Below are 19,039 nucleotides of genomic sequence, written 5' to 3'. Positions count from 1 at the left end.
TAAAAAAAGATATGAAAATAACAGCTGAATTCATGTCTTCCTTTAAGAAAAAAAAAATATATATATACAGTATATAATAATACCCATAATATATGTATCAGAAAAATCAATAATATATACGTGTACAGTAATACATATAAAGAAAGATATTGTATTATTTTATTTCGAAAAAAATCTCATCATTTTATTGTTGTTTTCTAAACCATGTATCATACGTAGCAAATTTAAGATAATTTTATCCAAATCATATGCCTTTTTTATGAGCTTAAATTATTAGAAAAATAATTTTATAACATAGTATCATATTTTCTATAATTTAAAATTTGAGGTATTGATTTTTATTGAATCCAAAAAAAATATTGCAACATAAGACAAATAAAAAAATAATATATAAGATTTAAACAAAATAAAAAAATTACGTGAAAAGACGTATTAAAAGAGGAATCAATTGTATGATAAATTTAATTATATATGGGTCGCATGCAATTTGGGATTAGGGTTTTAAATTACATATATTAATGAATTAGTTCAGAGACTTACCATGGTTACAACCAAGGTTCTGAGAACAGGGAAAGGACCCAAGAAAGGATCCATCGGGAAGCTGTTGTTAGGACTGGGCATGTTTGTGTGCAAGTGTTTCAAGTTATTGGTTTTTTTCTCTATAATCTAAAACACAAAACATACAACGGTGAGCTGAATAATCAAATAATAATCTACAAATTTTACAAAAACACAAAGCAACAGTAGTACAACAGATCCAGAACCCCAAAATCAAATAATCATTCAACGATTTCAACAAAACAAAATCCTATAATCATTCAATAATTTGTTGATTTTAGAAGAGAGATCCAGAGAATAAAATGAAAATCGAAGAATAAGTGCACACCAAAGTCACTGACCTTTGAGATAATGACGCCGAGACGACGGCGACAAGACGACCGCGAGCAGCAGGAAGAATCCGACGGAGGATGGGCGCCGAGTGATGAAGAAGACATCAAATAGGGGATCTGACTTGGAAAAACACCGACAGTACAAAGAGAAACTCTTCGGACAGCCACGGACGGCGGCAACCGGTCACTCCGTTTGGCGGCAGTGGAGGCTAGCTAGGGTTTTCTCTTCTTGTTATCTTTGAATGAAAGAATGAATAAAGGTAACAAAAGAGAGGAGGGAGACCAGCATGCAGTAAGTGTTATTCCCTTTTTGTTTTCTTTTGTTTTATTTATCTATTCTAATTATAAAAGTAACAAAAGAGAGGAGGGAGACCAGCTAACGTGTTCTTGTTTTCTTTTGTTTTCTTTATTTATTCTAATTCCCTTTCTGTTTTCTTTATTTATTCTAATTCCCTTTTTATTTTCTTTTGTTTTCTCTATTCATTCTAATTTATAAAGAGACTACTTGTGATTGATCAGATTCTCTACACTTATTTTGATAAACGAAAAAATTGATTAAAAAAAGTTCTTATTTCTGTTCATTGAATAGATTCTGTCTATTTTAAAATAATTGTTGTTTTAATTTTAACTTTTAGATTCATTAAAAATTAAAATATGCATTTTAAATTAAAATAAAAGCCATACCTATTTTAAAACTGAAGAAGTATATGATAATGATAATAATAATGATGATGAATGAGCAAATAATTTCAGTAATGCATGATTTATTCTCAAGTTCTCAAAGTAATAATCATATCCATGAGAGAGGGGATTCCAATGCAAGGTTCAAGATATTCCAAAACCAAACATGTTGTGCATAGTTGAATCTCACTCAACTCTCCTTGCAATTGCCAACATATTATCACCACCACCAATATTACACTTATTTCTTCAACGGACTTTCATTTTTTTATATAATTATTTAAATACTAATAATAACAATAACTATTTATTAAAAGAAAACACACTCAAAATCTTGGATTAAATAAACAAATATACGAAACAACTCTTGTATCAAGTTATAAGAGATAAATTAATATCAACACAAAAACTTTGAAAAATAAACTGCTCATATATTGTAGATCCTAATAACTCTCAAACAACCATAGTTCATTCAAATAATAGTTTAAATAAATTATTCTCCTATATTTTAAATCGAACTGTGTAGAGGCGTGTTGATTTAGTCCTCCCCCACAACCCACTTCCCTTTCTTAGATTTGGATGAAACTGACTCCTCTCCAATCTCTTCAATATGTTTCTTAGCTCCGAGAATCTTAGAATTATGTTTCTCATCAACTGCAGGAGATGGAGTTGGCTCACTCTCACAAGCCTGGGATATGCCATCATGTACCAATAAATATAAGAATAATAATATTTTAGTTACTATGTAAAAATTAATAACATCACTGTAACAATTTAAATTGGAAATCATTTGACACAAACCTTAGAAGTGTTGTATGGACCAGTAAACAAACTCAATAGTTCAGAATTTTCATGGGACAAAAGGCCCTACAAAACAATTGATTCAATAAAAAATATCATCAAAATCTGGTTGATCTGTTTTTCTAATACAAAAACAAAAGAAAAAGTTATTAGACAGAGGGGATTACAGTGTCGGGATTGTATTTATCCAGAAGGCAGAGACCAGAGAATTCTCATTAGTCATTCTCAGCACATGAATTACATATGGTTCATAAGAGTTCAGATTCCTCATCTTGAGTTGCACTTTGAAGATGAACTTAATATCCCTAAGCTTATTAATCTCTTCGGGACAGGAATTTTTCTCAACACCCTTCACAGTTAGGGAAAAAACCTTCATTCATGCTCTCATAAGTAATAAAATTAAGGTATAGTCCAGACTATTAACACAAAAAAATGAATATGACATCAAACCTTAGTCACACAAGACTGCCTAAGGTCCTTAGCAGAAACTCCAAGAAACTTTGCAGCTTCTCCATCGAACAAAACAAAAGAGGCAGCATCGGTGTGGTCTATCACCCTTATGTGAATGATGTACCTATTATTCACCAAAAAATATACAGTCCAAGAACAACACACTCCATAAATCTTACCAATAATCAGTGTCTATACTATGCTATTACTGAATTGGATGCAAATAATTTTTTAATAGCTTACTCAAGAGTCTCCATCCCACAAGGAAGAATAAAACGTATCAAATGGAATTAAAAAAATCTAAAAGCAAGTGACCCCGTGAACAAATCAAAGCTAAATAAACCAGTAGCCAATAAATTTTTTATATTTCCCTTGTGAATCAGAATCCAAAAACACAGAAATAGCAAGCCACAAAAGTAACTTTGCAATGTGATTTCAATAATAGTTAATCTAAATCTCCAACCCCACATTCACACAATTATCACCGACTGACCATAACAAAAGCAAAAATTATGAGCAGTGCCTTTTAATTAAAAAAAAAATTACTAATCAAGTAGAATTTTACAACATGTAATCAAGAAAAAAATAATAATCATGAACAGTGTAAAACTTCACATCAAACTCAAAAACAACACATAAGATTCTATATTCGATCTGAAAACTCAGAAAGGGGAATTATCCAAGAGTCTCCATCCCACAAGTGAGAATAGTTTAAAATAATCCTTATTATATATAATTCATAAAAAATGTTATAAAAATACCTATTAGAATAATAATAATTTAATAGTGTATGAGCAAATAATACAAATGCATAGATTACACCATTATCTTCGAGGACAAAGAGTATATAATGTGTGAATGTTAAAGAAGTATCGTGAGTCATACCTTGGCTCATAGAACCCGTAGTCTCTAATGCAATTGGGACAAAAATATTTTTTATCAAGTTCCTTCAAGCCACGACGACACTTCTTACATCCTTTGTACCACCAACCAAATTCAGTCTCAACTTCTTTAATCGTCCCGGCTGTAACAAATACAGCATCCTAAAATCGATGGATGGGAGGGTACAACACATCAATTGAGATTATGATCCAACAAACATTAGAACTAATACAATAAAAAAATACAATAAAAAAAGGAAAACTAATAAAGAAAGAATTTTACCTGATTATGCTCCTTTATCTCTGCAATTGTTTTGTAAACTGACAGACGCAAAAAATCCTCCTCATCTGAAACAGGTTGACCACAGACCAGCGGCATTATGCCTTGTCCGTCAACAGGATCCAATTTGTTCACCCTTGCATTTTTAAATCAGAAATTATGAAATTTGTCAATAGTTTAATAATCAAAAGCATTGTATAAATAATCTGCTGACCACAATACTGATCTATACACTGTACCTCGCAAAGAAATCCCTGGCAGCTGGAAACTCAACATTGATAAATAGTTTTGAATTGTAGTTTGTGTTAGATACACCCATGACCCCTACAAAAGACATAACAAAACAAAGAAAATACCATAAGCATATGATGACAGAAAACATGCATTTAAATACCAGTAAAATAAACAAATAAACAAACCACTATAAAATTTCATCTTGCCCATTTGGAGAATAACCACATAGGTAAGACACGGGTGTTCCTCTAGATATTTGAGCAATTCAAAAGCAAAAGACTGCCACAACGTTACCCTTAATTTCTGTCCACCCCTATAAGAAATAGCAATTCTTGTAGATTAAAGAGAGACACAAAATTTCAAAATAAGATTTTAAAACAAAAGCCACTATAAAAAAGATATCAAGTATTACTCAAGATCATCAAGTTCTATGGTGATATAACTTGACGGCTTCCCGTCCCGTGTGAATTCGACCAAGTTACCCTTAGAAGCAAGCTGACCTATCACATCTACAAAATAAAAGCACCAATCTATTGATTAACAAAACTCTATATGCCCAAATTTTTCTCTTTGGAATCAACGCATTTTATTCATGTTGAAATCAGATCCCTTTAATTCTCTTAAAAATAAAAATAATAAAAACTGTTAATAAATAGTTAGGGCCTAGAAATCGAAGTTCCTGAAGAAACAAAATTATAGGACATTATAAAGATAATACACAAAATTATATAAATATTTTTATTAAACAAAATTCAAATGAAACAATATTTAACTGAGTTACAAATTATATTATTTCTTAATATAAAATTACAGCAAGGGAATATTTGTTACAGAAAGGGAATAATAAAAAAATTCTTCCTTAATATAATATCTCAATGAAACAAATTTTAGATTAATATTATATGAATCTACAATAGTTGAGACTTGAGAGGAATAGCAACAACCATCAATTGAATCTATATCTGTCCACTATATGCTCATAATAAAAAAAGACAGCAAATGGTGCAAAACAATATATAGGATTAAAAAATTAGACTTTAAAGAATTAAACAACACATGCATCATAGATTAATCTAACAAAGTACTTACCAACTAAATAACCATCTTCTTTAGACTCTGATTGAATTGTTTTGAACGGAACAAAATTAAATCCGTTCAATGGAACTGAAGAATCTTGTACCGGACGCACAATCGTGTCCCTCTTGAAATGGATCCTAAATTCGTGTCTAGTAGGCTTGAACTTGATGGTATTCAAAGCAACTCCAAAATTAGTGACCACGTACACGTTGCCCTCAGCGAGTAAGCCCTCGAAGATAGGAACAAATATGTCTTTTACAGTGCATTGAATTGTATCTCCCTGAATGCATTAATTTTATAGAGTCATAAATAAATGAGGTTTATTGCTCAGTCATTACCAAAATAAATCTGAAATGAAAAGAGAAAATTTTACCTCTTCATCAAGGACAACCATCTCAATAGGTGCCTTCATCCCAGATCTTGCAAATTGAGAAACGGTCCAAAGTCTAATGACACGTACTTTGAGCTTCCACACCTTATGCGCTGGACCAGCATTGATACACTTGATGAGATCATACCTAAAAATCAAAGACCTCATATTTAGTGAAAGATAAAAAAAAAAACTTATTGTGAAACAATCCACATGGCAGTAAACAGTCTCACCTAGCTGCCATTGCTACCTGCCACTACAAAATTACTTAAATAAACTGAATTTCAGTGTAGATAAAGAACAAATGTGGTGATCACCTATGCCAAATTTATAGAGTCACAGCATTGTTCAGCCCCAGTATTGGTAAGGATTGCAAGAATCTTTACGTTCCTATCAAAATCCAGCTAAAAAAAGGGAAAGTGTTTAGACTATTCAGGATTAAAGAATCTGAATCATATCAATAAAATCAATAAATCAATAAATCAATAAATAAAATAAAATTCAAAATTAGGTTAGAAATCAACGGCCAACATTTAATGTGTTCCATTTACATGGCAAACTGGAGTTTAATTCTGAAAAATCAAAATAAGAAGCAATATATGCTGAAGAGGAAATCACCATGTTTACATACATTAGTAATGTAAAAATGAATTTTCTACTTAATATACTAAAACTGAATAAGTAATGTAAAAATGAATTGTTTTTAAATTATATTAAGTAGAAAATTCTGAATAAAATATATTATATATTAGTAATGTAAAAATGAATTTTTTTTAAAATTAATTTTTTATTTAAAATTAATTTGGCTTATTAACCTAAACAAAAATTTTTTTTAATTAAACTTAGATTTATTTTTTTGTTAATCTTAACCATATGTATTCCTACATATTAATAATAAATTTAAAAATAAAATAATTATATTTATAAATTTTATTTTAATATAAATACTAATATATTTTTTTATTAAATTTTTTTGCCTCTTCAAATATTTTTTTCAAGTTCCGTCTGTACTCTTACGTACTCTCATTTTTTATTAAAGTAATTTGTATTTGATATAGAAAATTTGGAATCATAAGCTATTTTAATTTCAAGAGGTACAGACTAAAGGCGTTATGAGAATTAAATTTGATATATAGCACCAATTTTTTGTTTCCTAATCTGATATAATTCCCAAAAGATTTGTTATCAGTACCTTCCATATATGACCAAAGATTGTGTTGAGAGGATAGTATCATATTTTCTATAATTTAAAATCTGAGAAATTGATTTTTATTGACTCCAAAAAAAATATTGCAACATAAGACAAATAAAAAAAAATATATAAGATTTAGACAAAACAAAATAAATTAAGTGAAAAGACGTATTAAAAATAGGATCAATTGTATGATAAAATTAGTTACATATGGGTCGCATGCAATTTGGGATTAGGGTTTTAAATTACATTGATTAATTAGTTTAGAGACTTACCATGATTACAGCCAAGGTTCTGAGAACAGGGAAGGACCCAACCAAGGATTCATTGGGAAGCTGCTGTTAGGACTGGGCATGTTTGTGTGCAAGTGTTCCAAGTAATTGGTTTTTTTTGTTCCGTGTAATCTAAAACACAAAACACAAAACACACAAAGCAGCATCAGTACAACAGAGCCAGAACTCATAAATCAAATAATCGTTCAAAGATTTCAGCAAAACGCAAAACCCTATAATCATTCAATAAATTGTTGATTTCAGAACAGAAATTCAGAGAATAAAATGAAAATCGAAGAACAGGTGCACATCAAAGCCACTGACCTTCGAGATAATGACGCCGAGACGACGGCGACAAAGCGACCACGAGCAACAGGAAGAATCAGACCCAGTATGGGCGCCGAGTGATGAAGAAGACATCAAATAGGGGATCTGACCTGGAAAACACCGACAGTACATAAGAAAGACTCCTCGGACAGCCACGGACGGCGGCAACCAGTCACTCCGTTCGGCGGCGGTGGAGGCTAGCTAGGGTTTTTCCTTTTTGTTTTCTTTGAATGAAGAAATGACTGAAAGTAAGAAAAGAGAAGAGGAAGACCAGCAATCAGTAACGCACTAACGCGTTATTCCTCCCCCCACAAAACGACATCGCATTAGGCAAACCGAATGTATACCGGTCCGGTCCAATTAATGTATTTAAGTCAAAGGATTATAAATTAATGTTAATTGATATGTAGTAGATAAACCAATTTAATTAGAATAAATAACAATTTATTTATTTTATTTTAAACTTTTATTTTACTTTAGACTTTATAAATAAAAAGATTAATTCACTAATAGAACGAATTATAATTAATGTAGTATAATTAATTAAATAATATAAATGATAATAAATTATCTAAATTATATTAATTATAATATTTAAATATATAATTAAATCAAATCAAATCAAATAAATTAAATCGGGAAACACTCTCAGAAGTATGCCACGTCAGCTTCATCATTAAGTGCAGACATCCGATTTTTATATAATAGAATAGATCTTTTTCTTATCTAATGATTTTGCTAGTGTATATATTAATTTTGTGTTGTTTTACTTAAATCATGGATTATTAATTGAGATTCTTAATTACTTTTCTTTAAGAATGAAATCACATAGTTTTTATGTCAAATTTTTCTTTCCTTTTTCTAATGATATCATCAATTTTAACTATATATGAAATGCAAGATATATATAACTTTTCTTTATAAAAAAGACCAATATTCGACTACAAATGAAAATTTTTATTTTAATGTAAGTATAAAATTTTTTGAGATTAAAAAAAAAATTATTGATTAATACAATAATAAAGAACTAAGAATAAAATCATATCATATCTAATACATTAAGAAACAAAATATCGGTATAACTATGTAAATTACATTAATCACGAGATTTTGAAGCATGAATAAAATTTAAAATATTATTCTATTCTCAAAATTCAATCTAAAAATTATGTTTAATAACTTAATTCACTTAATTAGAGTATATTCATTAGAATTATTTTTGTAACAATAGCTAATGAAAATAAATTTATTCAGGATCAAGTTTAAAATAAAATAATAGCAATTAACGTGAATTTAATCAAGTATTAAAATAAAATAATGATAAACTATTGTTGTATTAATATAGTGACATCATGAATTTAATTTGTTTATAGATTTATAACTGAGTCAAGCAAGAACGATAGTCAACTCGAACTTACTTCGTTAACAGTGTGATAAGTTAAAGTGATAATATTGATGGCAGATTTTGAACTTATATATTAATGTGAATTTAATATGGTACTGAAAGAAAATTAAGATTTTTTTTATGACATAACAGATAGCCAAAGTAAGAAAAAGAGAACAAAAATTTCATATCTAGGATGAAGACTGAGAGACTGAGACTCAATATCATGTTTGTTAGTTTAGTACTAAAATTTTAGTATCTGTTCCCAAAATTTTAGAAGTACCTCCAAAAAGTGGGGACAGGAGACTGAAATTTGGTGGGACGAAAACTGAAACTTTAATAACATTTTACACCTAAAATATCATCATTTCAATTAATTAATTTCAAGTTTATTCCGTGTACAAATTAAATTAAAGCTTTATTCTTATTTTAGTCTCTAGCTTTCACTTTACACCAAATACAATACTGAGACTTATTTTAATTTCGGTCTTTCAGTCTCTGTCTCTCAATCTCAGTCTCTTAGTCTCTGTCGCTCTTCCAAACGCTACCTAAAATAAGCGCTGACGAAAACAATGGTGAATATTATCTTATCCGCACTGTCATCGCATTGGATAAGATCCACACTCTAAAAGGATCGGTGTGGTTGTAGGATGCGACAAATTTTCTGTTGGTCTAGGATGGATACCAATCTAGAGACCATTTTATCAATACTCTAAAAATATATTTGTCTCTTGAATATGATAGAAAAATAGAAAAAAAAAAGGTTTAAAATAAAGAAATAAGTAAAAAATAACCTAAAAATATAAGTTTTTTACAAAAAAAGATTAATATATATATAAAAATAAAAATAAAAATAAAAATTAAAAATATGAGATTTTATTAATAGTTATAATATTATATTCTTTTTAAAAAAAGGTAATAGGTCTGGGTTTGGTTTCTATAATTATGATTTTTTACTTGTTAGCATTCTCTATATTATACCTTAATGACATTAATACATGTTCAAAGTATAACTATTCAAGATTTTTATTTCTCTACTGTATGACTGAAGTTAGAGTATTTGTCCATTTCTATCACTGGATTCAAAAATTGTGTAAAATTGAATTTAAAAAAATACGATAAAAGACTATCGATCAGAGATATTTAATTATAAAAAAGACCTTTAATATAAAAATTATTAAGTGAGAATAATTTTTATAATATTTATAAAAATTAATTTTTTAAAATTTCGAATGTATTATTATTATTATTTCTTTGTTATTATAATTATTTATACATATTTTAAGTTAATGTTGCCAATTTTTTTGTAAGGATTTATACATATTTTTAAGTTGATTTGATTATAGGATTTTACAATGTCAGAGAGAATTAGTATGTTATAATTGAATTGAGTTCTTTTCATAATTTTCTAAAAATAATAAATAAAAATATATAATTTAGATGTAAATTTTGAATAAAAAAATACTTATTCATTAATATGTATTCGTTATATTTATTCATTAGTATTTAACTCTAAATTATAATTAAGAAAATATTAATTGCTACGTTTGATTATCTAAACCGATCAGTCGCGGATATGTACCTGTAGATCTGATCTGCTGGTCCACATATTCACACACCTAATAAATGAAGAGTAAATTATTTATACAATTATAGTATAATTTATATTTAGTATAATTAGTAATAAATTAGAATATTATCTTTTTCCGAATAATATAAGAGTTTATCTATCTTGTACTCATATTAAAGTTACAAAATTAAAAAGAAAATCAAAAGAATATCATATCCAATAATTAATTTGTTTAGATATTCAAATATTAAATAATTTAATATTAATATATGAATTGGTAGTATAATTGATAAATAAGACAAGACTATTTAATTTAATTTATTTAATATTAACTATATAATTTGATTTATTTAAAATTATAAGTCTTAAATGTTCTACTATTTTCATTCTATTATCATTATATTTATTTATTAGCATTTAATTTTAAATTATAATAGAGTTGTCTTAATTTAATTTTAAAATAAATGTATAAATAAAAAAACCACTGAAAGATTTTCCTCCTTGAATTCCCTGTTTTGACAAAAGTATTACAATGAAATGTTCTCATCAAACCAATAAATATTCTATGAGGCTTGCTTTTGCTTTTCCTCAGAAAATCTAGGAAATTGGATCAATGAGTTTACTCGGGTGACACCTTCGAAACCCGACCAATTTTGATCTTCAGCTGCTACTGCTGCTGAAGCTCCATCCTCACCATCAACAGATATTCCTCCATAGGTTTGATTTTCTTCCGAGGTTCATACAGTGAAGTTTCTGTGCAAAGAAGGCTCGGCCATTTGACCATCATCGGACTCAACTGGATTACCCGAATGGTTGCTTTGGATTGTTGCAGAAGAATAGCATTGCTCATCACAATCAGATTCCACATCCATTTTACCATCCAAAAAAAGGCATACAACAGCACAATCATCCATCTTTGACGTGGGATACTTGAGTTTCCACTCTCGGGCCGCAGAATCCACCAGAACCCTTGCTGCTGATGCTCGAGTCGGTGTCGTGGATACTATCTCAACCACCTCTTCATTGCTTAACATATCCCAGACCTGCACAAAATACCAAGATGGATATTAAGCATAAGTAGCCTAAAAAGAAACACAGGAACTAGTTAAAATTTTTCAAGTGTTGGATTCAAATTCACCATATCATATGTCTATTCACTTACAAAAGTAAGCATACACATAGATGAGAATGACATGCTTTTCTTGCTTACATGGGTAGAACTATTATGCATAGCAAAATTTTCCTACAGCAAGTTATGCATAGCTTAAGCTAAGTTACTTTGATTTGATGACTTTCACATGGACCAAAACAACAAAACAAGAAAAAACTATGCATCTAGGAAACAGAAAATGCTGCAAATGCTCTATGCTGAGAGACTTTAGCACACAATGCAATTGAGCTTAACCCTTGATATTATTAATTTATTTTATGGTTTCAAGGAACCTAAATAAACCCTTTTATTAGTATAACTTTCTTTTTCTCTGTACATATGTACACACTCAGAAGCTATCCATATTCATACTTCATTTATACACTGCTTTTGATAGAGAATTGAAGGATGGCAAAAAAACATAAGGATCCTGCAGTAGGGATCGATCTTGGAACTTTATTGTTAAAGCTTAAGAATTTTATCTTCTATGGAAACGTCCTAATAGCATTGAACTTGCAGGGAGTCGCTAAGACAGTAATAAAGCAAGAATTTTATATTACTGTTTCCCTTTCATTACTACTTATTTCAAAATCCATTTATTTTAGTTACCAGTTTTTTGCATAACCCATTTAATTCTGTTTGATCCCAATTATACAATTATTAATAAAATAGTAAAAAAACCCCAATTTTGGCTTCAATCATTCATACAGTTCATCTTTTTATGAATACCCATGTGCCCATATTGGTGATCTTCACTCAATGTGATTATTTTTGACAAAAAAATCAAAACAGCAACCAAACACAAAAGAGACGAACAGAAAATTTTTTTGAAAACTCACCAAATTGGGACCAGGTTGTGCGAAGGAAGCCGAGGAGTTGCTGAAGGCGAGGAGGAAGTCGGGGACCTGCTGCTTCTGTGTCGGCGTCGACGGGCGCAATGACGGCGCGCGAGACTGACTGCGAGGCAGTGACAAGACACGGAGCGGCGACGACGTCCAGGTCGGAAAGTTCCGGCTACTGCCGCTAGTGACGACGACGGCAAGGAAGGCACGCGAGATCGGAGACCGGAGGAGACCGACGACGAGCTTCTCGGATGATGCTGATAGAAGGAGAAATCTGGGCTCGCGTCAATGATATATGAGAGATGAGAGAGCTTCTGTGAAAGTGTGAGGTTGAGGGAGGAGAAGGGATTGTGAAATGACGTAGTTTGGTGGATGGAAGAAAAGGGCAAAAAAGAAAAAAAAATCGAACCGGTTTATTTAAACCACCTGAGTCAAATCGGATTTAAAGCATCTGGTTTAAAAATAAATTTTATTAATCGGTTTTATAATTGACCAATTACAAAGTGACACCTCAACAACTTTAAAAAAGTTGTTTTGACCATCTTTATGTGAGTCTCCCCCAATTAAAAATTCTTCTTGCTTTAACTTTTTGACCATATTCCACGAAAAGAATTATTTCTTCTATTTATATACGCACCAAATTTTTTAATTTCAAATTTTAATAATGAGAATTTGAACTTTCTTTCTTTTGAGAATCTGAACTGCTTAAATATTAATGTGCATTCACATTATTTTTATTACAACATTTCTTTTTAAATGACCATTTAAGATTATATCTCGTTAAAATCTTACTAAAGAAAAATTTAATAAAAAAAATTTTAATGAAAAAAAAGAGTACAATATCCCTTGTGATAAACACTGTTATATTACAAATCTTGTCAAGAAAAATCTAATAAGGAGAAAAATATGACTAAGGAAAAAAGAGTACAGCCCCTCCTCTTGTCGACATACATTATTTAATATCTCGAAATCGGCGCATCTCAATTTGATGTACCAATCTTTCAAAGGACGATTTTGGAAAGTGACTTTGTAAATAAATCTGCCAAATTATCGCTTGAGCGGTTTGTTGGACATTAATTGTTCGTTGATTTTGAAGGTCATGAGTGAAGAAAAATTTGGAGCTATCAATTGTTCTATCACCTTTGATCTATCCACCTTTAAGTTGAACAATATATATGCTGTATTATCTTCAAACAGAATAATTTGAGCTATTTTTCTATCAGTCAATCCACATGATGATAGAATATATTGAATTAAATTCTTGAGCAAAAAACACTGGCGACTTGCTTCATATATTACTAGTATTGTAGTATAATTAGAGAAGAGGAGTGCTAGGGGGCAGCAACTTTTGTGATTTGTAGCCATCAAATAATCATCAATAATGGTTTTAACGGTGTGAGATTGGTGTGAGATTTCATCTAATGGCTCACTTTTCTTTGCTGGTTATATGCTGGCCAAAATTTGAAAAAGTTGCTGACTCCCTAGACTTTTCCATTAGAGAATGTTGCTGCTATCGTCTATTTCATGGCCTCCATGATATAGCTGTATCACCATATGTAAATAAATATTCTGTTTGAGATCTTCTTTTGTATGGATCAGACAAATATCCTGCATCTACATAGCCAACTAATTATGACTTGGATTCATATGGATAAAACAGTCCCATATCAACTGTTTCATGAAGATATCAAAAGATTTGTTTGATTCCATTCCAATATTTTCTAGTTGGAGAGGAACTATATCTTGCTAGTAAATTCACGGCAAATGATATGTCAGGTCGTGTATTATTAGCAAGATATATTAGTGTTCCAATGATACTGAAATATGGTACTTCAAAACCAAGGATATCTTCATTTTTTTTCTTTAGGACGGAATTGATCATTTTCCACATCCAAAGACCTTACGATCATTGGAGTACTTAATGGATGTGATTTATCGTATAAAATCTCTTCAAGATCTTTTCTGTATATGTTGTTTGATAAATAAATATCCCATACTTTGTATGTTCGATTTGCAGGCTGAAACAAAATTTAGTCTTTCCAAAATCTTTCATCTCAAATTCTTCTTTTAGAACTTTTATAATTGTTGGAATCTAATGATATTTAAATCATCAACGCACACAACAATTATAATGAATCTAGATACAAATTTTTTTATGAAAATACATGGGCAGATATTATCATTCTTGAATATGTTTTTGGCCATATATTCAATAAGACGATTATACCACATTCTTCTAGATTACTTTAGACCATATAAAGATCATTGCAATTTAACTGAGTATAACTCCTGCGAGTATTTATTGGATAATTTAGATATCTTTAGTCATTCAGGAATTTTCATATAGATATCATGATCTAATGATCCGTATAAATAGGCTGTCACCACATCCATTAGATGTATATGTAGTTTATGATATGCGGATAAAATGACCAAATAATGCAATGTTATTGTATCTACTACAAGGGAATATGTTTTTTCATAATCTATACCGAACCTTTGTGAAAAATCTTGTGCCACAAGTCAAGCTTTGTAGCGTATAAACTTTATTGTTTTCATTTTGTTTTCTTACAAATACCCATTTGTATCCAACAGGTTTTACATATTTTGGTGTACGGACTACATGTTCAAAAACTTCACGCTTTGCAAGTGAGTCTAACTCAACCTTCATAACTTCTTCTCATTTTGGCCAATCATTCTTTTGTCGACATTTTTCGACTGTTATTGGCTCAAAATCCTTACTTTCATGCATGATGTGTAATGCCACATTATATGCAAATATTTCATTGACAGTTGTTTTATTTTGTTTTTATTTTTCTCCTATAAAGACATAATTTATTGAGATCTCATCATTTTCACAATTTTTAGAATTTTCAAGTACTTGAATATTTTTTGGCGTCAAAACTATATAAGAATTCTGGACAACTGCACGTGTCTTTACTATGTCTTTATCCTTTTTAACAGGAATAGTATTTGCATCTTTTCTTTTTCGAAGATTTTTGTCTTTGAAACCAACAGGCCTACCACGCTTCTGAGGTGAATTTGTTTTGGTGGTCATTTCTCCGATTGTCAATTTGAATAGGAACATTTTCAACTGGTATATAGGATGTAGTTATCCTTTTCGTATCAGAAAATGTATCAGGCAATTCATTTGTTATTCTTTGAAAATTTATAATATTTTGAACTTCTAATTCATATTGCCTTGATCGAAGATCTAAATGCATCAATGATGATGCATTCCAATTAAGTTTCTTTTCGAGAAGCTTATTCTCTCCTCTTAATGTTTAAAATTTTGATTCATCAAAATGACAATCTGCAAATCGAGCTTTAAACATATCATCTGTTTGTAATTTGTATCTCAAGATACCTCACTATAGAGAGAGAATCATATTCTACATAATTTTCTAATTTTCTTTGGGGTTCCATTTTGGTACGAGAATATAGAGCAATTTGAACATATATCGCACATTCAAATATCTTTCATATTATTTGAAATGTTCCATTTTTAATAGTTTAGTCCAATTTAAATTATTAATATTTTTTATTATTTTTAAAAAATATATTTTTGTATTTACAAATACATATATCTCTTTTATACGGTAAACGAGATATATAAAAATTGAAAAAATACACATATTTTATTTACACTATAAACAAAATATGTGCAAATTATCTCGTTTACAATGTAAACGAGATAACAGAGGTTGACGTATTTTTGTAAAATTATTTATTTCAATAAATAAAATATTTATTTAATTTATTAAAATAAAAAATCCTAAAATCAGACCTACTAATTTCTGTACTTTATTTGTGTGGTATTCAAAAAAAAAAAATTGCAAGTATAGCCTCCATTTCCATTTTTTATTTGACTCAACAAATTTGACCGTCTAATTTATTTAATAATAATTTAAAAAATTAATACCATATTAAAAAAAACACCAATTATTCCATTGTCATAACACATCATTTTCATTCATATTTAAAAAAAGGAAAAAATAGCCGATTTGCGAATCATTATTATACGCTTAATTAATGGAATGAAGAAAAGAACATACATAATTTGTCATCCTAATTTGGGTCCACTCATGTCATCTTATCTCAGCTCTGATCTTGATGATGAATACATAATGTCTTGAATCTACGCAAGAGCTTACATCATTCACTCTTTTCCCCTAATAATTCATTCACTCACTATAAAATCTCTCTTCATCAAATTAAATTTTCACATACAAGTTCCACATTAATTATATACACAATGGAGAAGAAAAATCCATGCATTGTTATGGTTCCTTCCCCAGGACTTAGCCATTTGATTCCACTGGTTGAGTTCTCAAAGAGATTACTATCATTTCAAAGAGAAAATTTGCATGTGAAGTTCATAGTTCCAACACTTGGTGCTCCTTCTTCCTCCATGAAATCCATCCTCAACAACTCTCTTCCACCAAACTCATCATTCATCATTCTCCCCCAAATCAACATTGAAGACCTCACTGAGAAATCTGATCCTGCAACTCAGATGAAAGAAACAGTGAAACACTCTCTTCCGTTCATCCATCAAGAACTCACCTCACTCAGTTTCACCAATCACCTTGTTGCTATCTTGTTCAGTCTGTTCTCAACTGATGTTATTGATCTTGCAAGTGAATTCAACCTCTTAACTTATCTCTTCTATGCAAGTGGAGCAACACTCTTTTCATTCTGTTTTCATTTTCCACAACTTGATCAGGAAGCTGATGATTCCTCTAAGAACTCCTTGTTGGAGTTAACAGATCCTGTTCATGTTCCTGGTTGTTCTGTTCCATTTCAGGTCAAGGATCTTCCTGATCCAGTTCTTTTTGAAAGATCAAGTGAAGTCTACAAATCATTTCTTGCTGTGGTAAAGAAGTACTCATTGGTTGATGGTGTCATAATGAACACCTTCACAGATTTGGAACCAGATGCAGTAAGAGCTCTACAACAAGAACAAAATAATAATGGAGAAAAGAATGTTCCTTTTGTTTACCCAATTGGACCAATCATTCAAAGTGAGACAAGTAATGAGGTAAACAAGTTAGAGTGTTTAACATGGTTGGATAATCAGCCACCAAGATCAGTGTTGTTTATCTCTTTTGGAAGTGGTGGAACACTTTCTCAAGAGCAACTCAATGAGATTGCGTTTGGATTGGAACTGAGTGGACACAAGTTCTTGTGGGTTGTGAGAGCTCCTAGCAACTTTGGTGGTTCTGCATATCTTAGTCAACAAAAGGAAGATCCATTACACTATTTACCATCCGGTACTTTATTTAAATTTGGTGAAAACTTTTCGTCTAAAATTGATAGTTGAAAGCTGTTACATGACAATTTAGTTAAACATATTAAACCATCTAATGATTATCAATTATCAACTTTATATAAAAATATGCGTGTGAGTCTTTATCTTTAAACTAACATTCATGATTTTATACATTTATTCTAAGACAATTAATAAATACAAAATATGATAATTTTTTATTGATTTGGACTGGTAGTTGAAAAATTTTTGTTACCATCAGGTTTTGTGGAGAGAACCAAAGGACAAGGCTTGGTGATTCCATCATGGGCCCCACAAATTGAGATTCTTGGTCATGGTTCCATTGGTGCTTTCTTGAGCCATTGTGGTTGGAACTCAACTCTAGAGAGTGTGTCACATGGTGTGCCTGTGATTGCATGGCCACTGTTTGCAGAGCAGAGAATGAATGCAGTGTTGCTCAAAGATGTGTTTAAAGTGGCAGTGAGGCCAGAGGCTAATGAAGATGGGATAGTCAAAAGAGAAGAAGTGGCCAGAGTTGTGAAGGGGATCATGAAGGAGAATGAAGAAGGGTTGGAAATGAGAAAGAGAATCAAAGAGTTGAGTGATGCTGCTGCTGCTGCACTTAGTGAAAATGGTTCCTCTATGAAGACACTGTCTAGTCTTGCACTGAAATGGCAAAGCATTTGAGTAACATGTTAGTATCAACAACAATAACATATCATGAATATTTGACTATGTTTTTTGTGTTGACTGTCTCTAATACAATCCTTTTCTTTTATCCGGACTTAGAACCGGCTATGTTAGCATCACGTGAAGATATTTTCGTAGATATTTTTTAGTTACTTTTCTCCGTGTGAACAATAATGATGCATGTAGCTGTCATGCAAACCATCCACTTCTTGAATAGGTAGTGGGATAATGCACATCCTAAGCATTTTTTCTAATAATGAAGTTTTTGTATTATTAGCTTATTAATTATCAATAAAAATAAAAGTTTATTTTCTTATTTCTTTGTAATTATATTCAACAAAGGATTATCGTAAACAAAGATGGCAAGTCTAATCAATTAGGAATACAACAATAAAATTGTAAACATAGGGAGGTTGGTCCAAACCACAAAGTTTTATTATTGTGTAACAAAAAATTAATGTATTTGATAATTATTTTATATAATTACATTTACATTTATATAAAAATGAGATAAAAATTAAATAGACCTCTTTTGCCTATTTTATTAAAGGTCAATTTGGATTGACTTTAAAAAAAAGTACTTTATTTTTTTATTTTTTTAAAAAAAATATTTTTTAACAAACAAAAATTATTTTACATTTAGATAGACTTTTTAAAAAAAATAATATTAAAAACGTGT

At 30.2% G+C, this 19,039-nt stretch overlaps 3 protein-coding genes across 3 annotated transcripts; 1 reads left to right on the top strand and 2 right to left on the bottom strand.

Annotated features, from left to right (window-relative positions):
• Positions 1–1,900: 1,900 nt before the first annotated feature.
• On the bottom strand, positions 1,901–7,754 carry LOC112726712 (replication protein A 70 kDa DNA-binding subunit D-like). Its single transcript, XM_025776211.3, has 14 exons — positions 7,453–7,754; positions 7,132–7,260; positions 5,982–6,068; positions 5,668–5,812; positions 5,307–5,574; positions 4,630–4,726; positions 4,403–4,530; positions 4,223–4,307; positions 3,987–4,119; positions 3,708–3,865; positions 2,823–2,946; positions 2,540–2,721; positions 2,373–2,438; positions 1,901–2,259 (listed from the first exon to the last, which is right to left on the bottom strand). The coding sequence occupies exons 4-13, from the start codon at positions 5,704–5,706 to the stop codon at positions 2,405–2,407; spliced, it is 1,248 nt and encodes a 415-aa protein (XP_025631996.1). The 5' UTR covers positions 5,707–5,812; positions 5,982–6,068; positions 7,132–7,260; positions 7,453–7,754; the 3' UTR covers positions 1,901–2,259; positions 2,373–2,404.
• Positions 7,755–10,878: 3,124 nt separating this feature from the next.
• On the bottom strand, positions 10,879–12,682 carry LOC112726711 (probable protein phosphatase 2C 52). Its single transcript, XM_072208671.1, has 2 exons — positions 12,399–12,682; positions 10,879–11,452 (listed from the first exon to the last, which is right to left on the bottom strand). The coding sequence occupies exon 2, from the start codon at positions 11,441–11,443 to the stop codon at positions 11,147–11,149; it is 297 nt and encodes a 98-aa protein (XP_072064772.1). The 5' UTR covers positions 11,444–11,452; positions 12,399–12,682; the 3' UTR covers positions 10,879–11,146.
• Positions 12,683–16,318: 3,636 nt separating this feature from the next.
• Positions 16,319–18,683, top strand: LOC112726710 (hydroquinone glucosyltransferase). Its single transcript, XM_025776209.3, has 2 exons — positions 16,319–17,674; positions 17,933–18,683. The coding sequence occupies exons 1-2, from the start codon at positions 16,657–16,659 to the stop codon at positions 18,355–18,357; spliced, it is 1,443 nt and encodes a 480-aa protein (XP_025631994.1). The 5' UTR covers positions 16,319–16,656; the 3' UTR covers positions 18,358–18,683.
• The last annotated feature ends 356 nt before the right edge of the window (positions 18,684–19,039 follow it).

The sequence above is a fragment of the Arachis hypogaea genome, chromosome 12 (assembly GCF_003086295.3).
Source record: "Arachis hypogaea cultivar Tifrunner chromosome 12, arahy.Tifrunner.gnm2.J5K5, whole genome shotgun sequence".
Classification (NCBI taxonomy): Eukaryota; Viridiplantae; Streptophyta; class Magnoliopsida; order Fabales; family Fabaceae; genus Arachis; species Arachis hypogaea.
Note: the sequence above shows the minus strand (reverse complement) of the source record. Positions and strands in the feature narration are given on the sequence as shown.